The 20797-nt window shown below is 31.8% G+C and overlaps 6 protein-coding genes across 6 annotated transcripts; 2 read left to right on the top strand and 4 right to left on the bottom strand.

Moving 5' to 3' along the window:
• The first annotated feature begins 3212 nt into the window (after positions 1-3212).
• Positions 3213-5530, top strand: LOC114177360. The gene is made up of 4 exons (XM_028062670.1): positions 3213-3507; positions 3695-4330; positions 4498-4642; positions 4768-5530. The coding sequence occupies exons 2-4, from the start codon at positions 3805-3807 to the stop codon at positions 4811-4813; spliced, it is 717 nt and encodes a 238-aa protein (XP_027918471.1). The 5' UTR covers positions 3213-3507; positions 3695-3804; the 3' UTR covers positions 4814-5530.
• A 1063-nt stretch (positions 5531-6593) lies between these two features.
• Positions 6594-7186, bottom strand: LOC114177361 (cell wall / vacuolar inhibitor of fructosidase 1-like). The gene has a single exon (XM_028062671.1). The coding sequence runs from the start codon at positions 7184-7186 to the stop codon at positions 6626-6628; it is 561 nt and encodes a 186-aa protein (XP_027918472.1). The 3' UTR covers positions 6594-6625.
• A 2590-nt stretch (positions 7187-9776) lies between these two features.
• Positions 9777-10995, bottom strand: LOC114177362 (cell wall / vacuolar inhibitor of fructosidase 1-like). The gene has a single exon (XM_028062672.1). It carries the CDS (start codon positions 10597-10599, stop codon positions 10057-10059), a length of 543 nt encoding a protein of 180 aa, XP_027918473.1. The 5' UTR covers positions 10600-10995; the 3' UTR covers positions 9777-10056.
• A 727-nt stretch (positions 10996-11722) lies between these two features.
• LOC114177359 (peroxidase 40) lies at positions 11723-13574 on the top strand. The gene is made up of 4 exons (XM_028062669.1): positions 11723-12257; positions 12344-12535; positions 12684-12849; positions 12953-13574. The coding sequence occupies exons 1-4, from the start codon at positions 12024-12026 to the stop codon at positions 13336-13338; spliced, it is 978 nt and encodes a 325-aa protein (XP_027918470.1). The 5' UTR covers positions 11723-12023; the 3' UTR covers positions 13339-13574.
• A 221-nt stretch (positions 13575-13795) lies between these two features.
• On the bottom strand, positions 13796-15037 carry LOC114178733 (cell wall / vacuolar inhibitor of fructosidase 1-like). Its single transcript, XM_028064792.1, has one exon. It carries the CDS (start codon positions 14621-14623, stop codon positions 14090-14092), a length of 534 nt encoding a protein of 177 aa, XP_027920593.1. The 5' UTR covers positions 14624-15037; the 3' UTR covers positions 13796-14089.
• A 447-nt stretch (positions 15038-15484) lies between these two features.
• On the bottom strand, positions 15485-16255 carry LOC114178732 (cell wall / vacuolar inhibitor of fructosidase 1-like). Its single transcript, XM_028064791.1, has one exon. The coding sequence runs from the start codon at positions 16190-16192 to the stop codon at positions 15650-15652; it is 543 nt and encodes a 180-aa protein (XP_027920592.1). The 5' UTR covers positions 16193-16255; the 3' UTR covers positions 15485-15649.
• Positions 16256-20797: the final 4542 nt, after the last annotated feature.

Below are 20797 nucleotides of genomic sequence, written 5' to 3'. Positions count from 1 at the left end.
ATTTATACGAATTTTGTTCACTTTTATTATGATAATAATTGAAACATTGTTTAAAGAGAATTAAGTATACACGACTTAAACTAATCTCTCGTTAGTTTCTCTCTGAGATAAATCCTTTTAAAAAATGGATGTTGACTTTCTTTTCATGAGATTTATACAACATAATCACATTTTTTTTTAATGTATCTGTGAAAGAGACACTGTTTCATGCATGCACTTTAACAATAGATAATGATAATTCACTCTGTGAACATCGCTTAAACAATAGTCTACCATTCTAGTAATATTAGTCCATAAACATATATTTCACATAAATTATGTCAAAAATATTAACTACAACACATCAAGTATATTATAAATACCAATTACACTTAAAATATTTATATTTTCTACTTTAAGCTTTTATAACAATACAATTTTCAACAGTATTATTCACACATGTATATAATTACACTCCAATATATATATATATATATATATATATATATATATATATATATATATATATATATATATATATAAACAACATACATCTCTTAATCAATCTCATGTGACGAATTTGTTCCAGTGCTTATAAATCATACGACTAGATCTCTCAAAGCTTATAAAACTTCTCCTTATTTAAATCCAAAAGAAAGAAGAAAATGAAGTATAAATATACGTTTTATTAATACAACAATTGAACTTATAAATTCCTTTTTTTAGAGAATTTAGAAAATAAAATTCTAACAAGATGAAAGTGAAACAAAAATATTATAATATATTTAATACAAAATTATACCTTAACAAAATTTAGACATTACATTATTGGTTCAAATAACGACGGAGAAGTAAATATAACGTAGTATATATTTTTATATTGTAGTTTAATTCATTTCAATTTATTATTTTTCTACGCAAATATATATACTTTTTGATGTAATAATGTTAGAACTTATGATTAAGAATGAGAAATAAATTCGTGTTTATTGGTATTATTATGTATATATTCGCATTTTACCTACTTTCATTTTCGTTCCAATAACCATCCTGGTCTTTATTAAGTTACTATCACATCATTGTTTAAATAATTAAGTGTCTGGTTAATATTTTGAAATACTTAAAATTTTAGTGTTTTAATTATGGATTACGACGATTTTCATGTTTATGTTAATTTGAAGATATTGAATAGCTTACCAAAATTTATTTCTCACCCAAAAATAAATGTTACATATATTTGATTTGATTTTTAATAATTATATTTTAATTATGGAATAAGCTATGTTACAGGATATTATATATAATTACAGGATATTAGCATCAATAATTATTTTCCTTCGTAAATAGTGTAACATCCAACAATTTTAATTGCATTTGTATAAGTTAATTTTTTTACAAATTAAATATTTCAAAACGAAAAGTTTCAAATAAAATCGAAAAGGCTAAATAAAATACTATAAACGTAATTCAAAATATTTTTTTATAATTATTTAAATCAAATATATTTAAAATAAATTTCTTATTGATTGATGTTCAACTAACTGGTGTATTTAGTCACACTAGATCAAATTCATAATATTGAATCGAACATTTATCTTACAAAACATAACTTATAATTAAAACTTAAATCTTTTATAAGTAATATATCATGGTTATAGCTTGATTTTTATCACGAAATAATAAATACACCATGATAGTATATCTTTAACACGAAAATATTATAATATTTAATACATCAGTAGAACTTTGATAATTAAAATTAATGTGTTGTTTATTTCTCATTCTTGAACATTTTTTAATTTTTAACCAAATCTCAATATTAACTAAGTTTAATGATTTATTTTAATTATTACAAACATTTTTTAAATATTACTACGTTTTAGACTATTAATTAATTTATAACTATATTTTAGTTTTTAAATTATTTATAATTTTTTTAAATCATCATTTATTTTCCAGGTAATTAAACTTTAATTAATAATATATCAAAATGAAATTCAAAATTCAATTTACAATATCAAATTTTAATTATAAAAAGTAAACTGTACTGCTACTTAAATAAATATTATGAACAGTATATCATCTAAAAAAAGTATTTTTGAAAACATGCTATTTTGGAAAATACAAATCTCCGTTGTAAAATTTAGTGAATATATAAAACGGAAAAAATAATGATATTTTAATTTTTTTTTATGTACTTTTAATTCATTATTTTAATTATTATTAGATTATCACATTATAATATTAAAAAAAATTAAAATAGATAATTTAATAATAATTAAAATAATAAGTTAAAATTTAATAAAAGTAAATTAAAATATTATTATCCAAACATAAAAGTCAACTATTGCGAGTATTTTTTCTTTTAGATTTAATTCAAAGTTTATTGTTCAATCAAATATTAAATTATCACATCAAAATTTTAATCAAAGTATTTTAAGAAATAATAAATTTAAAAAAACTTTTCCATTTCAAAATTAAACGCATGATCAAATAAAGAAGACTTATTATTATTGCGAGTGCTTTTTCTACACAAAATCTATCTGTCATTCATGAATTTAGTCTTTTTTAGAATTTATCTCAATAAATAAATAAATACCCTAAAAGAAGTGTCGGTGAAGAAGTATTCATAAAACGAACACAACTGTGTCTAAATCAGCATTAGGTAAAAAAAAAAAAAACCGTGAACAACGCTTGAACAGAAAATAAAAATTACATTACTAATTCATATATTTATTATTCTAATTTATTTTACTTACACGTCACTCTTTTTTCTTCGTTTTTTATTATCCACTCATCAGATTCATAATTTTTAATAACTTTTCTTTCTTTTTTATCTTCTTTGCACGCGTGTCATCATCTCACACCCTATGATTAAGAAGAGTGGTGGTGACACTGACAGATAAAGGAAATTCCATTTAAATTTTAAAATGTCATTAAAATTAACGCGCTTCAACCATTGAAGTAATGAAAATTCTTAGTATTCCAGAAGTTAGAATAAGTAAAAACGAAAATTTAAAAAAAAAAAGAAAAGAAAGTGTACACATTTATTCTTAAAATAATAAAAAAAAATATTCACCAAAACAAGATAAAACAGAGAATTTGAACCAACTAAAACCGTGTTCTGTTCTGTGAACAGTAACACAGCAGACATTTATTTTAAAAGCATGTTTTTGAGACAAAGTTTGGCGAAAACGAAATCCGTTTGAAAAAGGTTTAGAAAAGTGATTAGATAATAATGAAAACAAGAAAAAAATGTGAGAAAGAGGGTGAAACACAGAGTTGCCAACTGTCGGCGCGGTTCTGCTTTGCTCCTTCCTTCCTAGTATTTTCGCTCTGTACTATAAATCACCAGTTTTTTTGTTTCGAAGACATCACATGGAAATGGCTCTGTCAATGAAAAGAAAGAGAAAGATTTTAAATTTCATTTGAAATCTTTAGTTTTCCTGTGATGTTGTTGTGAACTCCATTTCTCATGCTTCTTGTCCCTCATTGGATCTCGCCTTCTTTCTCTTTCCCTCAAGCAAGGTATTCACTTTTCCACAAAGCTTCGCGTAATCTACTTTCAAAACCTTAACTTTGTGTTTTTCTCTCCGGTTTTCCTTCGTTCGAGTCCCCAGTTATCTACTTTTCTTCATTTCTCTTTGGCTTACTGGTTTGAACCTTTTTTTTCATGTCTGTAACTGATTGAATTATGTTTCTTGTTATGATGCAGGGCTGGTCCATTCCTGGGTTTACTTTCTTTTTCTTTTTTATCCCTTTGGGGGTGTCCTAATTCTGTAGGGTAGGGTAACAAGCAGGGAGAAAAGTTGGATTAGTTTTGTGATGGATCATATGAGTCTCAAGGATGATGACTCTGAAATTGATCTTGAAAGTGGGTTGGTAGTGGTTGAAGATGACTCAAAGAATGTGTCTTCTCCAGGTAACACAAAACAAGGGAAGATTTTGTTTACTGAGATTTCTTGTATAAAAGGTGATGATAGGTATAGTGGATGCTGCAATGAGTCAAAGCTAACAGTAGTTTCAATGGACATGGTGAAAGTGAGTGGGAAGTTGTACTCGGTAGAATGTGTGGAGAATGATACACCAGAAAAGGAGAAACGAAAAAAGTGCAGTAACAAGAAGGCTCCCAAACCTCCAAGACCTCCACGAGCTCCATCACTTGATGCAGCTGACCATAAGCTGATCAGGGAAATCACTGAACTTGCCATGTTAAAGCGTGCGAGGATTGAGAGGATGAAAGCTTTGAAGAAGATGAAGGCTGCAAAGGCATCATCCTCATCATCTTCCAGTAGCAGCATTTTTGCTATGCTTTTCACTGTTATCTTCTGTATTGTGATATTGCTCCAAGGTAATAATTAATGCTTGTAATCAAACTAGTTCTTTCTTATCATGCATATCACATTTGTTTCCTACTCTTGTGCACTATAACATGGTTGGGGTTTAAGTTTAACTTTGAGTTATCAAAATTAGCAAATTCAGATTCAGTCTTTAGTTTTTGACATGTTCTCTTAACAGGCATGTCTTCTGGGAAAAGTTCAGTTGCAACATTCCAGGGATCTCCAGTAGCCACAGGAGTAACAGAGGGTGGTCTGGTTTATGTTCAACAACAACTCAATCCATCTTCAAGTCACCCAAATGCACCTGGTTTTCAGTACCACAAGTAAGTTGAATTGAAGCTCCATCTTTACACCTTTTTTTTTTTTCTCTCTTTGTTCATAAAGAATACAACACCGGTGTGACAACCTTGTAATGTAATCAATCATGTTACTTGATTGTTCCCTGCAGAATTGTACAGCAGTTCACTGGTTCAGATTTGCCTGCCAAAAAATAGAGAAGAGATGCTGGTTAATTAATGCCAGTGTGGTGACACCAAGAATGTCATTGTCATATGGTATTGTACCCATGTGCTTCTCACCAAAGATTTTTTTTTTTCTTGTCTTCGAAACTGTATTTCACAACTATCATGAGACTGAATGTGATGGGCAATTTTTCCCTGTATGTATAGTGTTATTAGTCAATGGTGGTGGGGTGGGGTGAGTTAAATTGCATAATGGTGTTGCTGGATGTTACCTCCTCAGCAACTGCTTGTTGCATGCACGTTCAAACAAATTCAGAGTTCTAGGAGATTTTGCTTTTCAAGCTTCAGTATTAATCAACTTGTGCATTTGGGTGAGCAGATTTTTTACTAACTCATAAACTGAGTTAACTTAACCAAACAAAGATGGTTGCAGAAACATCAAAACGGAGGTAAAATTCAGAAAACCAAGTAAAATAAATATGAAGATTCAGAAGCAACACTGAACGAAAAAAACTAATTGTCTTTATTTGTTTTGTTACTCCTCCAAACATACTGAATGCAAACTCTGATATCACATTCAATAACATGGTGTAGGGTAAAGGAAGCTGGCAAGAAAGTGCTGATAGAAAAGAAAAAAAGAATGCAAAGGACAATTAATTTTGTCGGGGATTTCACGTGTACTAATTATAAAAAAGATTTTTCTTTTATAAATTATTGTTTTTTAACAATTAAGAAAATTACAAGTTTAAATTATTTGTGTGTGGAAGATGTTTTTGAATTATAAAAACCCAAGAAAGAAAGTGAAACAAACAAAAAACTCTAATTTCCACATCCCTCATGGATTGTAGTTTTTACAATATTCGGATACATAGGGACTACCTCTGAAAGAGAGTGATTTCTCAACATTCAGACAAAAACAATAAGGTGTGTAGCACCAGTTGTATTTTTAGACAGTGACGAGTGAAACATAATAAAACTAGATTAAATTACTCTGCTATCGTTATTTAGATATATTGTGACAAAAACATGTAATAAAATTTTCATTTCATTTGGAAATCCATTTCACTTTCCCTCACTCCATCTCTTTCAACCATGAAAAAAACAATGCATAACTTGAAGATAGGTGTGAACTCTTGGAAGCTTGGTCTGAGGTTGAAGCCATTATGGCAGTTTGGACTCTACCTACTATTGTGCATGTTGAGAGGAGTAACTAGGCATGTGATTTCACATGTGACTGCTTCTCTCAATCTTGATCCGACAAACAAAATTAAGAAAAAGTTGACAAAACAATCTTCATCACAAAGGAAGTGGACACCTGCAACAGTTTCCATTTCATGACTACAGAGAGTTTGGATGAGTGAAACAATTCAATGCTGTTTGCTGCTCCTCAATGAATTTCATTGTACCAACACCATGATTATTGATGAAAGGCTACCACCTAGCCCTGTGAGAAAACCAAACCAAAACCACTACCACTACTGCTACTTAGTCTGTGGTCAAATCCAAGACAAGCATATTCTTAGTCCTAGGAGCCGTAGGTTGTCTAATTTAACTCAATTGGAGTTAGTAAGTAGTAACCACTCTCTTGATTTCAATTGTTGTAGAATAAATTAAAACCAAAGTATGTAACAATGTAACAATCAACTATGATGAAAAGGGGACCAGACTGCTAAAAGTGACACCAGCAAGGTTGTAAGAAAAGTATGGTTTATAAAGAGCATCTTTTCAGTACACAGAATTATAGCATACCACTATTTGTACAAACTCAATCATCTAAAGCATTTATTCATGGAATAAGAATAAGAGCTCTCATAATTACTAAATGCTACAAGAAATCAAAACTAATCAACCATTTAATAGTAGTTTAACTATGGCTGCAGCCACATCCACCAACTTCTGCATAATGTCATTTCTATCACTTAAGGGTGCCTGAGATGAGCCAGAAAATTTCTTGTCACAGGCATTTACTTCCTTCTGAGCATCAACGATGCAGTAACTGGCAAACCCAAATCGACCTTGGCTTATGGCATCAGCTGCTTGTGGGAGAATGTACTTCACAACTGGGATGTATGACTCTGCGCAGAAAGCAAGTTGTTGCTCCAATTCTTCATCTGAGGTTTGCTTGATCAAGTCTTCAATGTAACTCAGTGTGTCAGTAGCATTTGCCTGAATGTCATTCACCATTATGAGGGCCATACCCTTTGGATCACTTTTGGGGGCCAAGGGATTTGAGTGTAAGATGGAGCTGCAGAGATCATAAAATGGAGTCTTTCGGCATATCTGGTCCACCAAATCACCATCATCGTCACCATCTCCATCAGAGGAAAGTGTTGGTGTGAGAAGAATACAGGATAGAAGAAGAATATGGACCAGAAAAAAAGACACAGAGGGTAAGCTCCTCCTCATTTTCTCTGGTAGGGGAATGAATCACCAATCTTCTTTCTTGGCTGCTATTTAAAGTTAGGTTGGTCCTTGGAAAGTTAAAAAAAAAAATTGAGATTTGTTTGCATACAATTGAAAAAGAAGAAAAAAAATTGTTGGACTCCTTTGATTGGGTGCATTTTATGCCACTTGAGTATAGCACGAAAGTGATTAGTCATTCACGACATGACAGATTAAAAATTGAATCTTTCCTTACAAAAATTCAGAAAAATACATTTTTTCTTTTGTCAGATTCATGGTCTGCATCCCCTTCAACCTAGTCTAGTTACTCGTTGATGAACACCTATGTCAAGCTAAATCAGTAATAAAAAGGTTTTGGTTAACATCAACAACACACCATCAAAATTCATACAGATAAAAAAACTTACTAAAACAGTGTAAGTAAGTGGTGAAAGTTATCTAGCTTGTCCAAGGGAAAAACACCTCACACCAGAAAAAAACAGATTTAAACAACTTAAAGAAAAACACAGCAACATTTTATATACACTAAATAGTATTTTAAACATGATTGTGTATGTGAAAGAGAATTTACACAAGAAACCAATAAAACAAAAAGCATGAGTCTTTTTCATATCTACAATAATTGGTCACAGGTGTGCTGTTCGCTTTTTGTAACCATGGGCTACCAGTGCTCTTGCAATTGCGTCTACAGCTTGATTTTAAGGATAAATCTTTCCTTGTATCACGGATTTCTTGTTTTCAGTTCCACAGTTTCTTCTGCTGTGTTCACGCTCTTCTGTAGCCTGTAAGATGACAAATCAGAGATCTTTCGAGATGATGTTGGCTTCATATCCATAAACTTTCTTACATTAAAGACAAGATCTTGATGATTGCATGTGTTTGAACTTTCTTTGTTTTTTAAAGGTCACAAGAGAGAGTCATCAATTATCCCTTCAACAAACACACACTAACTAACACCAAGCATAATTGGCATGGCTTCAACTTAAGGAATCATAGTTATCCACTTTTGTCTTGTTAGTAATGACAAGCATAGCAGTTATAGTTTAATAACACCCAATTTTCAATTGCTTTCAACTCCCAACTTGCTTGAACATTTTCCCTATTAGTCCTGGTCCTATATCTAGTGAGAGGCTTCTAAGAATTGTTTATGAGAATCTAGTACATTTTAAATCCCAAAACCATTGTTTGATATGAATTATTCAATATTATAGTGTGGTTGGGTATGTTCTTTTCTTGAGTTCACATTCAGCCTTGCTTTCAGAGCCAATCAATTTTATAACAGGGTGTTCAGTTCTTGTGGTGGGGATCCCAAGAGGACAAAATAGGAACTGTTTTTGAGGTTCCAAACTAAGGGGTGCCCCTGGCCAAGGCATCCAGAGGGTCCCCTACATGGAAATTGGACCAAACATCTTTAAACTGAATGAGGTCATACCACCCTAAATCTGTGTTGAGCCACAGAAAGAAAAGGGCCAACATATGATATAAATTATGTTAACCTATTTTTTCACCCAACCTTATCATTTTTCTAGCAGGTTCTGCAGAAATGAGTATTATGTCAGTAAAAAAATAAAAGTTATCAGATGATGATGGTGCACGCTTTTTTTAGCTTAGAACCTTGTGTTTATATACTGTACTTACTCTCTTGTAGTGAGGTTTCACATTCATGTGACATCGGAATTATCTATGATCATTTTTCTTCTACATTTCTTGTTGATGATTTCTTGATATATGCAGAAGATTTATCTCCTTTTGGTCGTTTTTTTCGTTCTTTCCTTGACAAAAATCCCCCTTCTGATCTATTTTTGTTTGAGATACTGTTAAAGATTAAACATGTGCTTCTTATATATAACTTTTAGAGTAGTTATTGTGAAGTTAAACAATATTTAAAATTAAATTACACTTTTATACTATTATTAAATTTTAATTAATTATACTTTGATCAGTACCTCAACATCATTTATTCACTTGTCTAACAAATCTTGTAAATTATATTTAAGGACCAAGCATTTATATATATTTTATTTATATTTATATTAAATACAAAATAAAAAAGAAAGAAACTGAAATGTTTTTCATCTTATTCCTTTTTTCGATTGTTGTATTTGTTTTTTTGATATTCATATAAATAAACCGTATTTTCTCCCAAACACCAGTTTTGTATTTTGGTAAAAAATTGTTCAAGTGTGATTTATTTGATAGGGGAGATTTAGGTAAGTGAAAAAATAAAACAAGAATAGGTAAAAGTATAGAATACAATTTTTTTTAATTTGAAAGAAATGATTCAGAAATAAAGTGAAAATAAAATTTTTTCTTTCCAGAGTAAAGAAGGTAATATATGCAAATTTTTAGTAAAAATATAATTTTAGTAAAAATATGAGTTTGGCATAGAGTTGGTATATTTTCTTGCATACCTAACCAATCATATAGCATTAGCATACTGACAAATTAATTGCAGAGGGAATCGTATAATCAACTATACCCACACAGTACCATTTAAACAAATATTAAATTAGCATACAATCAAAATCATATCAATAAAATACTTAAATTGAATTTAAGAAAGAATTGAAGGACCTAATATATAATACCAAGATAACTAAAAGATCTATCTGACACGAAAATTGAATTAAAATATGAACAAGTAACGCTTTTACATGGACCGTCCGATTGAGTAACACATCGTCGATCGGTGTGAGTTCGTGTTTCAACGGCCAAGATCAACGCTGCAGAGCAACCGGTGGAAGCGAAGGGAAGAAGCTGGTAACTTCGCTGTTCTCTCCATTCTCGCGTGCTCGGTTTTCGATCCATTTTCGCTGAGAAAGAACTCGGAAACGGTGTGTCAAACCCGTTGGAAATGGGAGAAAAAAAAAAACTCAGCCATTTAATAGTAGTTTAACCATGGCTGCAGCCACATCCACAAGCTTCTGCATAATGCAATTTCTGTCACTTAATGGTGTCTGAGATGAGCCAGAAAATTTCTTGTCGCAGGCATTAACTTCCTTCTGAGCATCAACGATGCAGTAACTGGCAAACCCATATCGACCTTGGCTTATGGCATCAGCTGCTTGTGGGAGAATGTACTTCACAACTGGGATGTATGACTCTGCGCAGAAAGCAAGTTGTTGCTCCAATTCTTCATCTGAGGTTTGCTTGATCAACTCTTCGATGTAACTCAGTGTGTCAGTAGCATTTGCCTGAATGTTATTCACCATTATGAGGGCCATACCCTTTGGATCACTTTTAGGGGCCAAGGGATTTGAGTGTAAGATGGAGCTGCAGAGATCATAAAAGGGAGTCTTTCGGCATATTTGGGCCACCAAATCACCATCAGAGGAATGAGTTGGTGTGAGAAGAATACAGGAAAGAGTAAGAATATGGAGAATAAAAAAGGACGCAAAGAGTGAGCTCTTCCTCATTTTCTCGGGTAGGGGTATGAGTCACCAAGCTTTTTTCTTGGATGCTATTTAAAGTTAGGTGGTCCTTGGCAAGTTAACAAATTGAGATTTGTTTGCAACCAATTGAAAAAAAAAAACAAGAACAAAATTTTTTGGACTCTTATAGTTGGGTGCATTTTATGCATACTTGTGAGTATCACATGAAAGTGATTAGTCATGCATGACAGATTAAAAATTGAATCTTTTCTTAGAAAAAGTTCAGGAAGTAGATTTTTCTTTTTTCAGATAGAGCTGTCCCCTACACCTCCTTCAACCTGGTTACTTGTTGATGAACATGTAGATTATTAAACAGGGCAATTAAATCAATAATCAATATGATTGACATGAACATACCAAAATTGAAATAGAGAAAAAGGCTTGTTAAAATAGTATAAATGAGTGATATGGCAAAAACATCTCACACACATCAAGAAAAGAAACAGATTTACTCAAGTTAAGAAAAAAAAAAACACTGGCATTTAATGCTAAATAGTGTTTTAAACATGATTGTCTATGTGAAAGAGAATTCACACAAGAAACCAATAAAACAAAATGCAGGAGTCTTTTTCAAATATACAATAATTGGTCAGGTGTTTTGTTTGCTGTTTGTAGCCATGGGCTAGCAGGGCCATTGGAATTGCGTCACCTTGATTTTAAGGAAAAATCATCCTTGTATCACGGATATCTTGTTGGCTTTTAGCGCCAACGGTTCCACAGTTTTCCAATCTATCAATTTGGACAAAATTTTCATCCTTCATGCACTTCTCTCCCTTCCTCTTTTGTGCATTTCTCAAATGTCGATAATTTCATTCAGGATTATAATGCTCTTTCAATTAGGAAGGACATGATAAACAAGGTATAACATAATTTATAATTTGATCAATATCATATTATATTAATCAAGCATAGCCTTGTTGGCAACTTGTCATTGGTGAGTGTTGATTTGGTTTCCCGGAGAAGATGATCTTGCAAGAGTTGGCCTAAACAGATGCATCATCAGCACCTTCTTCTGTGATCTTGGGGCCCCCTTCCTGCAGAGCTGCAACTGCTTTTACCATATCAGCTTCAACAATTGCTTTGTATCTATTAGCACACCAACATGCTTCCTTTTGACCGGGTTCAAGGATTCGAAAGTAGTTGATGGGTTTTGTCTAAGGGATTCATTCTTTTCTTTGGTTTTGATTACGTTGGTACACTACTGACTCGACTAACTACTTATGCTTGACTTTGTCTTTAACAACTCCCCGTTAACACCTTCCATTAAAACTTTCCTTTTATCACACAACATTCTGCTAGTAAGTTCCTATATATAGAAGAGCTGTGGTAGGCACTTATATCCAATAAAACTTCCTTACTGTTCAGCATACCATAACATTTAGAGTAATTACCATCCCTAAAATATAGCCATGCAAATAGTACTATTGTGTCTAATGATACTTAAGCTCACTCCAGCCTTTGCAGCCACCGTGAATGATGCCTATGGTGGTGATCCTGGTTGTGCATTAGGGAGTGGCATATACCGCCACACTTGCCCAGAGGCTGAGGCCATCATCTTCTATTGGGTGGAGCAGGCTGTTGCTGAAGACTCAAGAATGGCTGCCTCACTGCTTAGGCTACATTTCCATGATTGCTTTGTCAATGCAAGACATTTTTTTTGCCTCCACACATTATCTTTTGAAGGTTCTATAAACCCCACTAACCCTGTAATATATTGTTGACATTTCAGGGTTGTGATGCTTCAGTCTTGCTGGATGACACACAGGACTTTGTTGGGGAGAAAACTGCAGGTCCAAATTTGAATTCTCTCAGAGGATTTGAAGTGATCGACAAAATCAAATCTGAGCTGGAACTACTCTGTCCACAGACTGTCTCTTGTGCTGACATACTGGCAACTGCTGCAAGAGATTCAGTTCTTCTGGTTTGTCACTGCTGCATGCCTTCTTGTCCCAACCTCATTCCTTTCTTTCTCATTCCTTTTTATTTTATTATTATTTTTTAATTTTCTTGCTCAATTGTTTAATCTGTGACTATCATGAAGCATATGAAGTTGAACTACTATGTTACAGTCAGGAGGTCCAATTTGGGAGATGCAAATGGGAAGGAAAGATAGCATTACTGCTAGTAAGGATGCAGCAAATAGTAACATCCCAGGTCCAAACTCCACTGTTGACGTGCTGGTAGCCAAGTTCGAGAATGTAGGCCTTACACTTAAAGACATGGTTGCCCTTTCAGGTTAATCACTTTACAATGCTATTAAAATGCTGTAACAATTCTTCTCTATCAATCACTGACAAACAAGAAAGATTACCATTCTTTTCTGCATTCCACTTTTTAGGTGCACACACAATAGGGAAAGCACGCTGCACAACATTCAGCTCTCGATTACAGAGTAGTAGCGACTCAGAAAACATTGATTTCATCGCATCATTGCAACAGTTGTGCTCAGGATTAGATAATGGTAACATAGTTGCACATCTTGACTTGGCTACACCTGCTACCTTTGATAACCAATACTTCGTTAATCTTCTCTCTGGGGAGGGATTGCTCCCATCAGATCAGACTCTTGTGAATGGAAATGATCAGACACGACAGATTGTGGAAAACTATGTGGAGAATCCATTAGCTTTCTTCGAAGACTTCAAGCATTCAATGTTAAAAATGGGAAGCTTGGGATCACCAAGTAATGGCCAGATTCGTAGGGACTGCCGAACGGTTAATTAGTCTTAGCCTTTCCTTTTTAACCAAAAATAATAATTCTAGTTCTAAAGCTGATATTGCCCTATGTAAAAGCAATATGGTTGTTGCATACTAATTGATCACTAGAAGGGGCGAACTATGTTACTGTTATGGGATTAAATATTAATGATTACTTGATCCGCTTTTAGTAAAAGTTTTCCAAGCACTGGTTAAAGCCATTAATTGCTTCTGCTTCACATTATGTCAGTTCGTCACAAATATTAGCATGTAGCAGAAAATATTTCAACTTAAAAACAAAAGTAACAACGTTGCTTAGACGCTTTCTTCAAATAACTGCATGATTCTATTGGGAAACTATCATCCCTACCACCTAAGATATAAACAGTAGTACTTAAATTGCAAGTTAGGGATGTGAATATCAAATATAAATAATAAAAAGAAAAGTTAGGGATGTGAATAGATGAATTAAAAGGTCAGTAACTTCACTCAGTAGAAAACTGTTTTTCTTATTAAAATATCAAGGATCTTCTGCTTACCAAAGAGTTGTTGAAAAGACGAAATAGCTTATACATCAGAAGAAAGAAGTACAACACAGAGAGTCATATCAGGTCTCATGGTACAACTTCAAGCTCGGCCAATTATTTCCCAATAATTGATCAATACAAATGAAAATCGAAACAAAGAAAGCAAAGAAGAGGGGACAGTGAGAATTGTGGAAGTGGCAAAAGCAATTGTGTTTCCGAAACAGATGAGACCAACAGACATGAGTAAGTAACTAGAGCAATTGTCTAACTATAGCTCCTGTTGTGACTGCAACATCATGCGTGGCACTGTTCTCATCAGTGAGTGGCGATTTCCCAGAGAAACTGTTCTCACAAGAGGTGGCCTCAACAGCAGCATCATTCACACCATCTTCTGCGAATTTGGGGTCTCCTTTCTGCAGAGCAGCAATGGCTTGTGCCACGTCAGCTTCCAGAATTGCTTTGTATCTACCAGCACAAGAACTCAGTGATTCCTTTTGACCAGGTTCAGGGCTTCCCTGAAGAAGTTGGTGGATCTTGTCCAAGGCATTATTTGCTTTGGTTTTGATTACATTGACCATGATCAGAGCTAGCCCTTCGATATCTGCATCGGCGCTGCGAGGGTCAGAGGAGAGGTATTGGATGCAAAGGTTCTGATGGGGTGTCTGCTTGCATGTTTCTTCTATCAGATTGGCCTTGTTTAGCAGAACGACTCTGCAGTTAGTTGCTGTTGGCACCGAAATTGTTGTTATAACAACAGCGTAAAAAATAAAAGATAGTGGCTTCATGTCTTGGAAAACGAGAAGAAAAATGATGTGGGGATGGATCAATGTCTTCTCAGAATTCTCAGAAACGAAAGATTGTTTACCCTTTGCTTTTGTAGTTATGAGGCTGTGCCGTGCACGGAAGTGATCACCGTTGTGGGTCTCCTTTGTCTTGCTTTAGGAGCAGAGAACATGAAATTATTCTAGTTATTCCTACCATTTTCTAGAATAAATTAGTACTTTGTTTGAGCACGGAATAGACCTAATTTAGAGACCAAATTTGTGATTAAGGACTAAATAATCACAAAATTTGTACATTACGTGGCAGCCATTGGAATAGGAATCAAGGTGGTGAGAGATTGTGGTAACAAGAAGGCCAAAGTGAAAGGTTCATGAGGCGTGTTGTCTCTTTAGAGTGACCAAATGTGATCCCTTCCCCCAATAGATGCTATAATGAAGAGCCGTGTTTGGATATTTGAATGGAACATGATCTCCAACCACCTTAAAACAGCAATAATAACCACAAAAGGACAAGCCACACCCTCAGATTAATCTCCTTCACTTATCCTTATCATTTCTTCCTACCCTACCCCACCATTGCCAAAGAAGAATGAGACACGCATTAGTGAGGAGGGAGGGAAAGAAAGCATACACAAGAATAATATAGCAGTTATGCCTATCCTCAATTCCCAATAATTCATAAATCATGTTCATGGGTCTCTCTCTTTTTGTTAACATTCATAGAACAATAAATTTCTCGCAAAAACGCAACTTTGTGTCATTCAACAATAATGTTAAGGTTTCACAAACGGATTTGATCTTATGAAAATCAGAGCAAAGAGGAATTATGATAATAGTCACAATGCATATCAAGTGTTTGGGAAATTGCGAGATTAACGAGAGGCTTGGATTTTATTACATATAACTTATTATAAGAGCTTTAAAATAGATAGCAGCATTTTTTTTTTACATAACAGGTAAGAGCAGGTTCCAAGACACCTGCAACAATCAGTGAACACAACTAAGCATAGGTTTGAGGAAGTGCAAAATCTAGAGCAGCAATCTAACAATAGCAGCAGTAATAGCAGCAACATCGTGCATAGCATTGTTCTGTTTGGTGAGTGGAGAATTCCCAGAGAAACCACTCTCACAGTTGGTAGCCTCATTAGCAGCATCATTGGCTCCATCTTCAGCAAACTTGGGGTTCCCTTTCTGCAGAGCCTCAGTGGCTTGAGGAACATCAGCTATCAACACTGCATTGTATTTACTAGCACAAGAACTCAAGGCTCTTCTCTGTTTAGTTCCTGCTCCCGCCCTCTGCAAGTCATGGATTATTTTCAAGGCATCGTTTGCTTTGGCTTTTATCACTTTCACCATGATAAGAGCTAGCCCTGAAACATCAGCAGTGGAGCTTTCAGGGCTTGCCTTCAGAGTTTGAACGCAGAGATTGTAGTTGGGGGTTCTCTTGCAAGTGCTCTCTATCAGATTTTCATTGTTTGGAAGAAAGCTTCTGCAGTGGCTTCCTGGTATTGTAACCAGAACAACAATGGCTTGGAGAAAGAAGCACAGAATCAGTGACTTCAAGTTTGTCATTGTGAATCTTTGAAAGAGATTGGTGATGATTGATCACAGTAGCTTGATTCCACATTATGGAATGCAGCTATGCCATTTTATAGGTGGAAAATGATTTTTACTACTAAATTTTGACAATTTTCTCTTACAACTTTAAGTGACATATTCTAAGTGGTTCTCAAGATGACACTTCATGTTATAAGAAAAAGTTGTCCAAATTTAGTAATTAAAATATCATTTTTCTTTATAATTAAAAGATCATCACTTTACTTTTTAATGAGGATATCTTTTCAAATTAAATTTTCACAAATTTCTACTGCAAGATATTTTTCAAATGATTTTAAAATATAAAAAAAATCACCTAAAAAATGTATATAATATTATAAGAGAAATTTATTAAAATTTAGTCTTTAAAAATTCATTTTTCTTTTCATAAAAACACTTCTTAACTTTTTTTTCTTGTTACAAATCTTCTTTCTAAGAAAATAAATATTATTCGTTAAATTTATTTAAAATTAAAAAATTCTAATGTCCAATAAACCTTGTTAGGATAGGCTTGTTAAACAATGATTCTGATACCATATTAGATATGTATATATTATTAGAATGAAAGATATGTGTTTGATGAAAAATAACTCGAGAAAACTTTTTTATTTTGCATATTAATCCAGTAGAAACTTGTTCAATACATAAAGTACAATATCTTATGATATAAAGAAAAAAATTAAAACCTAAGATATCATTTTAATACATAATATTCGATAATAATAAAAGAAGATAAAATATATTATATTTTCATCAATACAATTAAAACTAAAAGATATATGATATTTCTAATTTATTTTTTGTTTAATAAATAATAAGTGCTATTTATGATTTCTATTTTTTTAATAAATGTAATCAATGTATTTAGGAAAGCATTGTAAGAAAACGTAATTGTTTTATTAATGACAAATTGATTAGTTAACTTTACTATTTAATATTAAAAAATTAACGTTACAATATCTTAGGATATAAAGAAAAAAATTAAAACCTAAGATATAATTATAATATTCGATAATAATAAAAGAAAAGAAAATATATTATATTTCCATTAATAAAATTAAAATCATGAGATATATAATATCTCTAATTTTATTATTTAATAAGTGTTATTTATACTTTCTATTTTTTAATAAATTTAATCTATGTATTTAGGAAAACATCGTAAAAAAATGTAATTGTTTTATTAATGACAAATTGATTCGTGAACTTTACTGTTTAATGTTAGATTAGTTTAAAACAACAAAAAGTTAGTTTCGAGTATCATCTTTTATATATTTAGAGACATACAAAGAATTTACAACTCTGAATAAAAAATGTGCAACTATCATCTTTCAAATTATTTATCATCTTCATTCAAATTTGCTTTCTGTGATTAAATATCCACCGTTCTATGTTGGCTCGTTAAATTTACTTTTTTGGCTTTCAAATTCAATCCTAAATTACGACAAAAGATCCTTGTAATTAGTAATTGAAAATTAACTTTAATGGCTACGTCTTAACTGTTATTATTATATCCACAAAATAATGTATATTTAATTAAAAATGTTGGTGTTGTTAATTTGCGACTCTATTTGCATGCGATGATTGGGTGGTGCTCCAAGTAGTAATTATTTTACAAAGTAAAGTGATAAAGCACAAATGCATGGTTGTATTGCATTCTTATTTAACCCCTTATTTCTTATATATATATATATATATATATATATATATATATATATATATATATATATATATATATATATATATTATCTTATATTTTGATTCATTTTAATTTATTATTTAATTATTTTTAGATCATCGTATTATATTATTAAAAAATTAAAAATAAATAATTAAAAGATGATTGAAATAATAAATTAAAAGTGAGTGAAAATATATTTTTTTATGTTTCTTCTTTCATTTCAAAATTAATTGATCACATTCTAAGAAAATTAAATACGATTTTTTTAATAGATTCACATTGAACGAGGTTGAATACTTTCTTGAAATATATTTATTTAACCTTTAATTTAGATAAGCTAAATTCAGTGCATGAACTTTTTCTTCCACTATGTATATCTTAATTATTATACGCACAGAAAAGGTATTAGTTAAAAATATTTTAATTTGCAGCTGTATTTGCATGTAATGATTGGACGTGAGATGCAAGTAGTAATAATAAAATAGAATAATTTTAAGTAATTTTAGGAAGGAAAGTGCTAAAACCACAGATGCATAGTTGCATTGCACCATTCACCTCACTCCTTCATAAATAAATACTACAATCTGAAGCTAATTTAATTTAACGTATATACTATTTTTATTTTTCTAAAAACAGGTTCCATAACATTTGAAACAACTTCTGAAATCAGTCATATATATAAATGTTTAACTATAACTGTCAAAATGGGTTGGAATCCGTGAGCTAATCCGACTCATCACGAGTTCCGGCCGGATTGGATTGAAATTTTTTTACAAATTTCAATACGGATTGATTTTTGACCCAGCTCATCTAGAACCCGACTCATCCGGGTTGAATCCGTGATGAACCGGGTTGGCTCACCAGTCCGCAGATAAAATGGTCACACAAGTGTTTTTTATTAAGTTGGACTTTACATTTGGGTCATGTCAGATTTTTTTTTTTAGCCAACACATAAATAATTTGTGTTTTTTTATTTTGGTTTGTATTTGGATTGTATTAAAGTTTATTTAGATTTTAATTAGAATTATAATTTAGTTTTGACTAAAAAATAAATAAAAAATTGTATTCTTTTTAATTAAGTGAACCCGTGAGCCAACTTATTTAACCCGCCAAACCGTGATGGGTCGGGCCGGATTCAAATTTTTTGACTCACTAAAAAATGAGCCGGATTGGGTTGGGTTGGCTCACTAAATTATCAATCCATGATAAGTTTACCCGTTTGACCAGCTCTGTGTTTAGCTATTTGAGTAAAATATTATAGAAACAAAAGAGAAAATGAAAACGATGGAATACCATGGAATAATCTAATAAAAGAAACATTCAAGAGAATTATTAAATAAAAAATAAAAAATATAGCCTGTAGATTGATACTTGTTAGGTAATAATTAAGCCTTTTTTCATACAATATTAGTCAATAGATTCCTCCCAAACACTCCACTTAACCTAACAAGCTGAAAAACTAAGCATAATTAGGATGATAATTAATGGATAATATTGGCATATATACCACGTTTTTAAAAAAAAAAAATATATATATATATATATATATATATATATATAGAGAGAGAGAGAGAGAGAGAGAGAGAGAGAGACATCTGCCCAAACATATTAGGTAGAAAGTTCGATATATGTGTATACCTTATCTACAAGATATATTCCTACATCCAAATTCATGACTCGTGTTAATTTAAATATTTCATTACACATTTGTTTAATAAACTGATAAAATATTAAATTTATACTAATATTAATGGTAAAGTTTAAACATGTCTTATAGTTATGAATGCATTTTTGTTATTGTATACAAAAATATTTGTCATTCTTTAAAACTTGAGTTTTTTATTTTTAGTTCTTATTAAATGAATAAATTTATAATTTTTATAGGATATTTGTGTTTAATATATTCTTTTAAAATCTCACATTACCCTTTTTTTTTTCTTTTACATTCATTTTATGATGGAGAAGGAATTATTTTTGATATCTTAAAAAAGTTTAGAAGTTGTGTGCTTACTTTAATAACGATGAAAAATAAATACATAAAAGTTAAAGTATAATAAACTTTTTTTCATTTTAAAGTGTTAAGAATATTTTTATATTCATTAAAAAAAACTAGTTAAAAAAAAAAAGCACACGTCTAAACCTAAATTATTGAATAAAATACCCAATTATCATTTGTGGTTATTGCTTCTGCACCACGATAAAGAAAATTTGTGTTTTTTTTTGGATAAATCACGTTTGCAGTGTGCATGAAGGAACCTTTTTTTGAAGAGAAAGGAATAGTTGCAAACAGAGGTTTTGTTGCATGATGCATTTCTTATGTGTGGTTTTATCAGAGTTCATAAAGATGAAAGATGTCTCGTCTCAGCTTCTAGAGATGTTGACTTGGATGATCAATCCATGATGTATCATATAATATGGAATGCTTAGCCGTGTTATCACAACATCTCTATCCAGTTTTCAGTTTCACTGTTTCTGTAAATTTCATATTTTAACATAAATAATATGTTACACAAAACTTTTCAATAATGAGAAAGAGACTCACATATCAAACTTTCCGCACTTAAAAGGAAAATAATGCACAAAATGTCCAAGAAATCTTAGAAACAACTACCACGTTTTTAAGATATTGTCAGTTTTGGAACGTTTTAGTTTCAGTTTTGTCCTTAAAAGGTATCTCGGAGGATGAAGGAAAGTAGAAGGATTTAAACTTTACTTGACCTCGACTTCTAAACGAGATGAGACTTTATTGAATGTAACGAAACAAATAACATATGAACAAATAAATATATTATTTTTATATTCTATTTAATAAAATTATTTCTATGTTTATTATATTTCTCACATATTTCTTTCCAGCCAAATAACCTTTTTTTTTTCTTCTATTTTCTCTTTCACCATCT

This window comes from Vigna unguiculata, chromosome 3, assembly GCF_004118075.2.
Source record: "Vigna unguiculata cultivar IT97K-499-35 chromosome 3, ASM411807v1, whole genome shotgun sequence".
Classification (NCBI taxonomy): domain Eukaryota; kingdom Viridiplantae; phylum Streptophyta; class Magnoliopsida; order Fabales; family Fabaceae; genus Vigna; species Vigna unguiculata.
The sequence above is the reverse complement of the archived record's forward strand: the minus strand, read 5'-3'. Positions and strand labels throughout refer to the sequence as shown.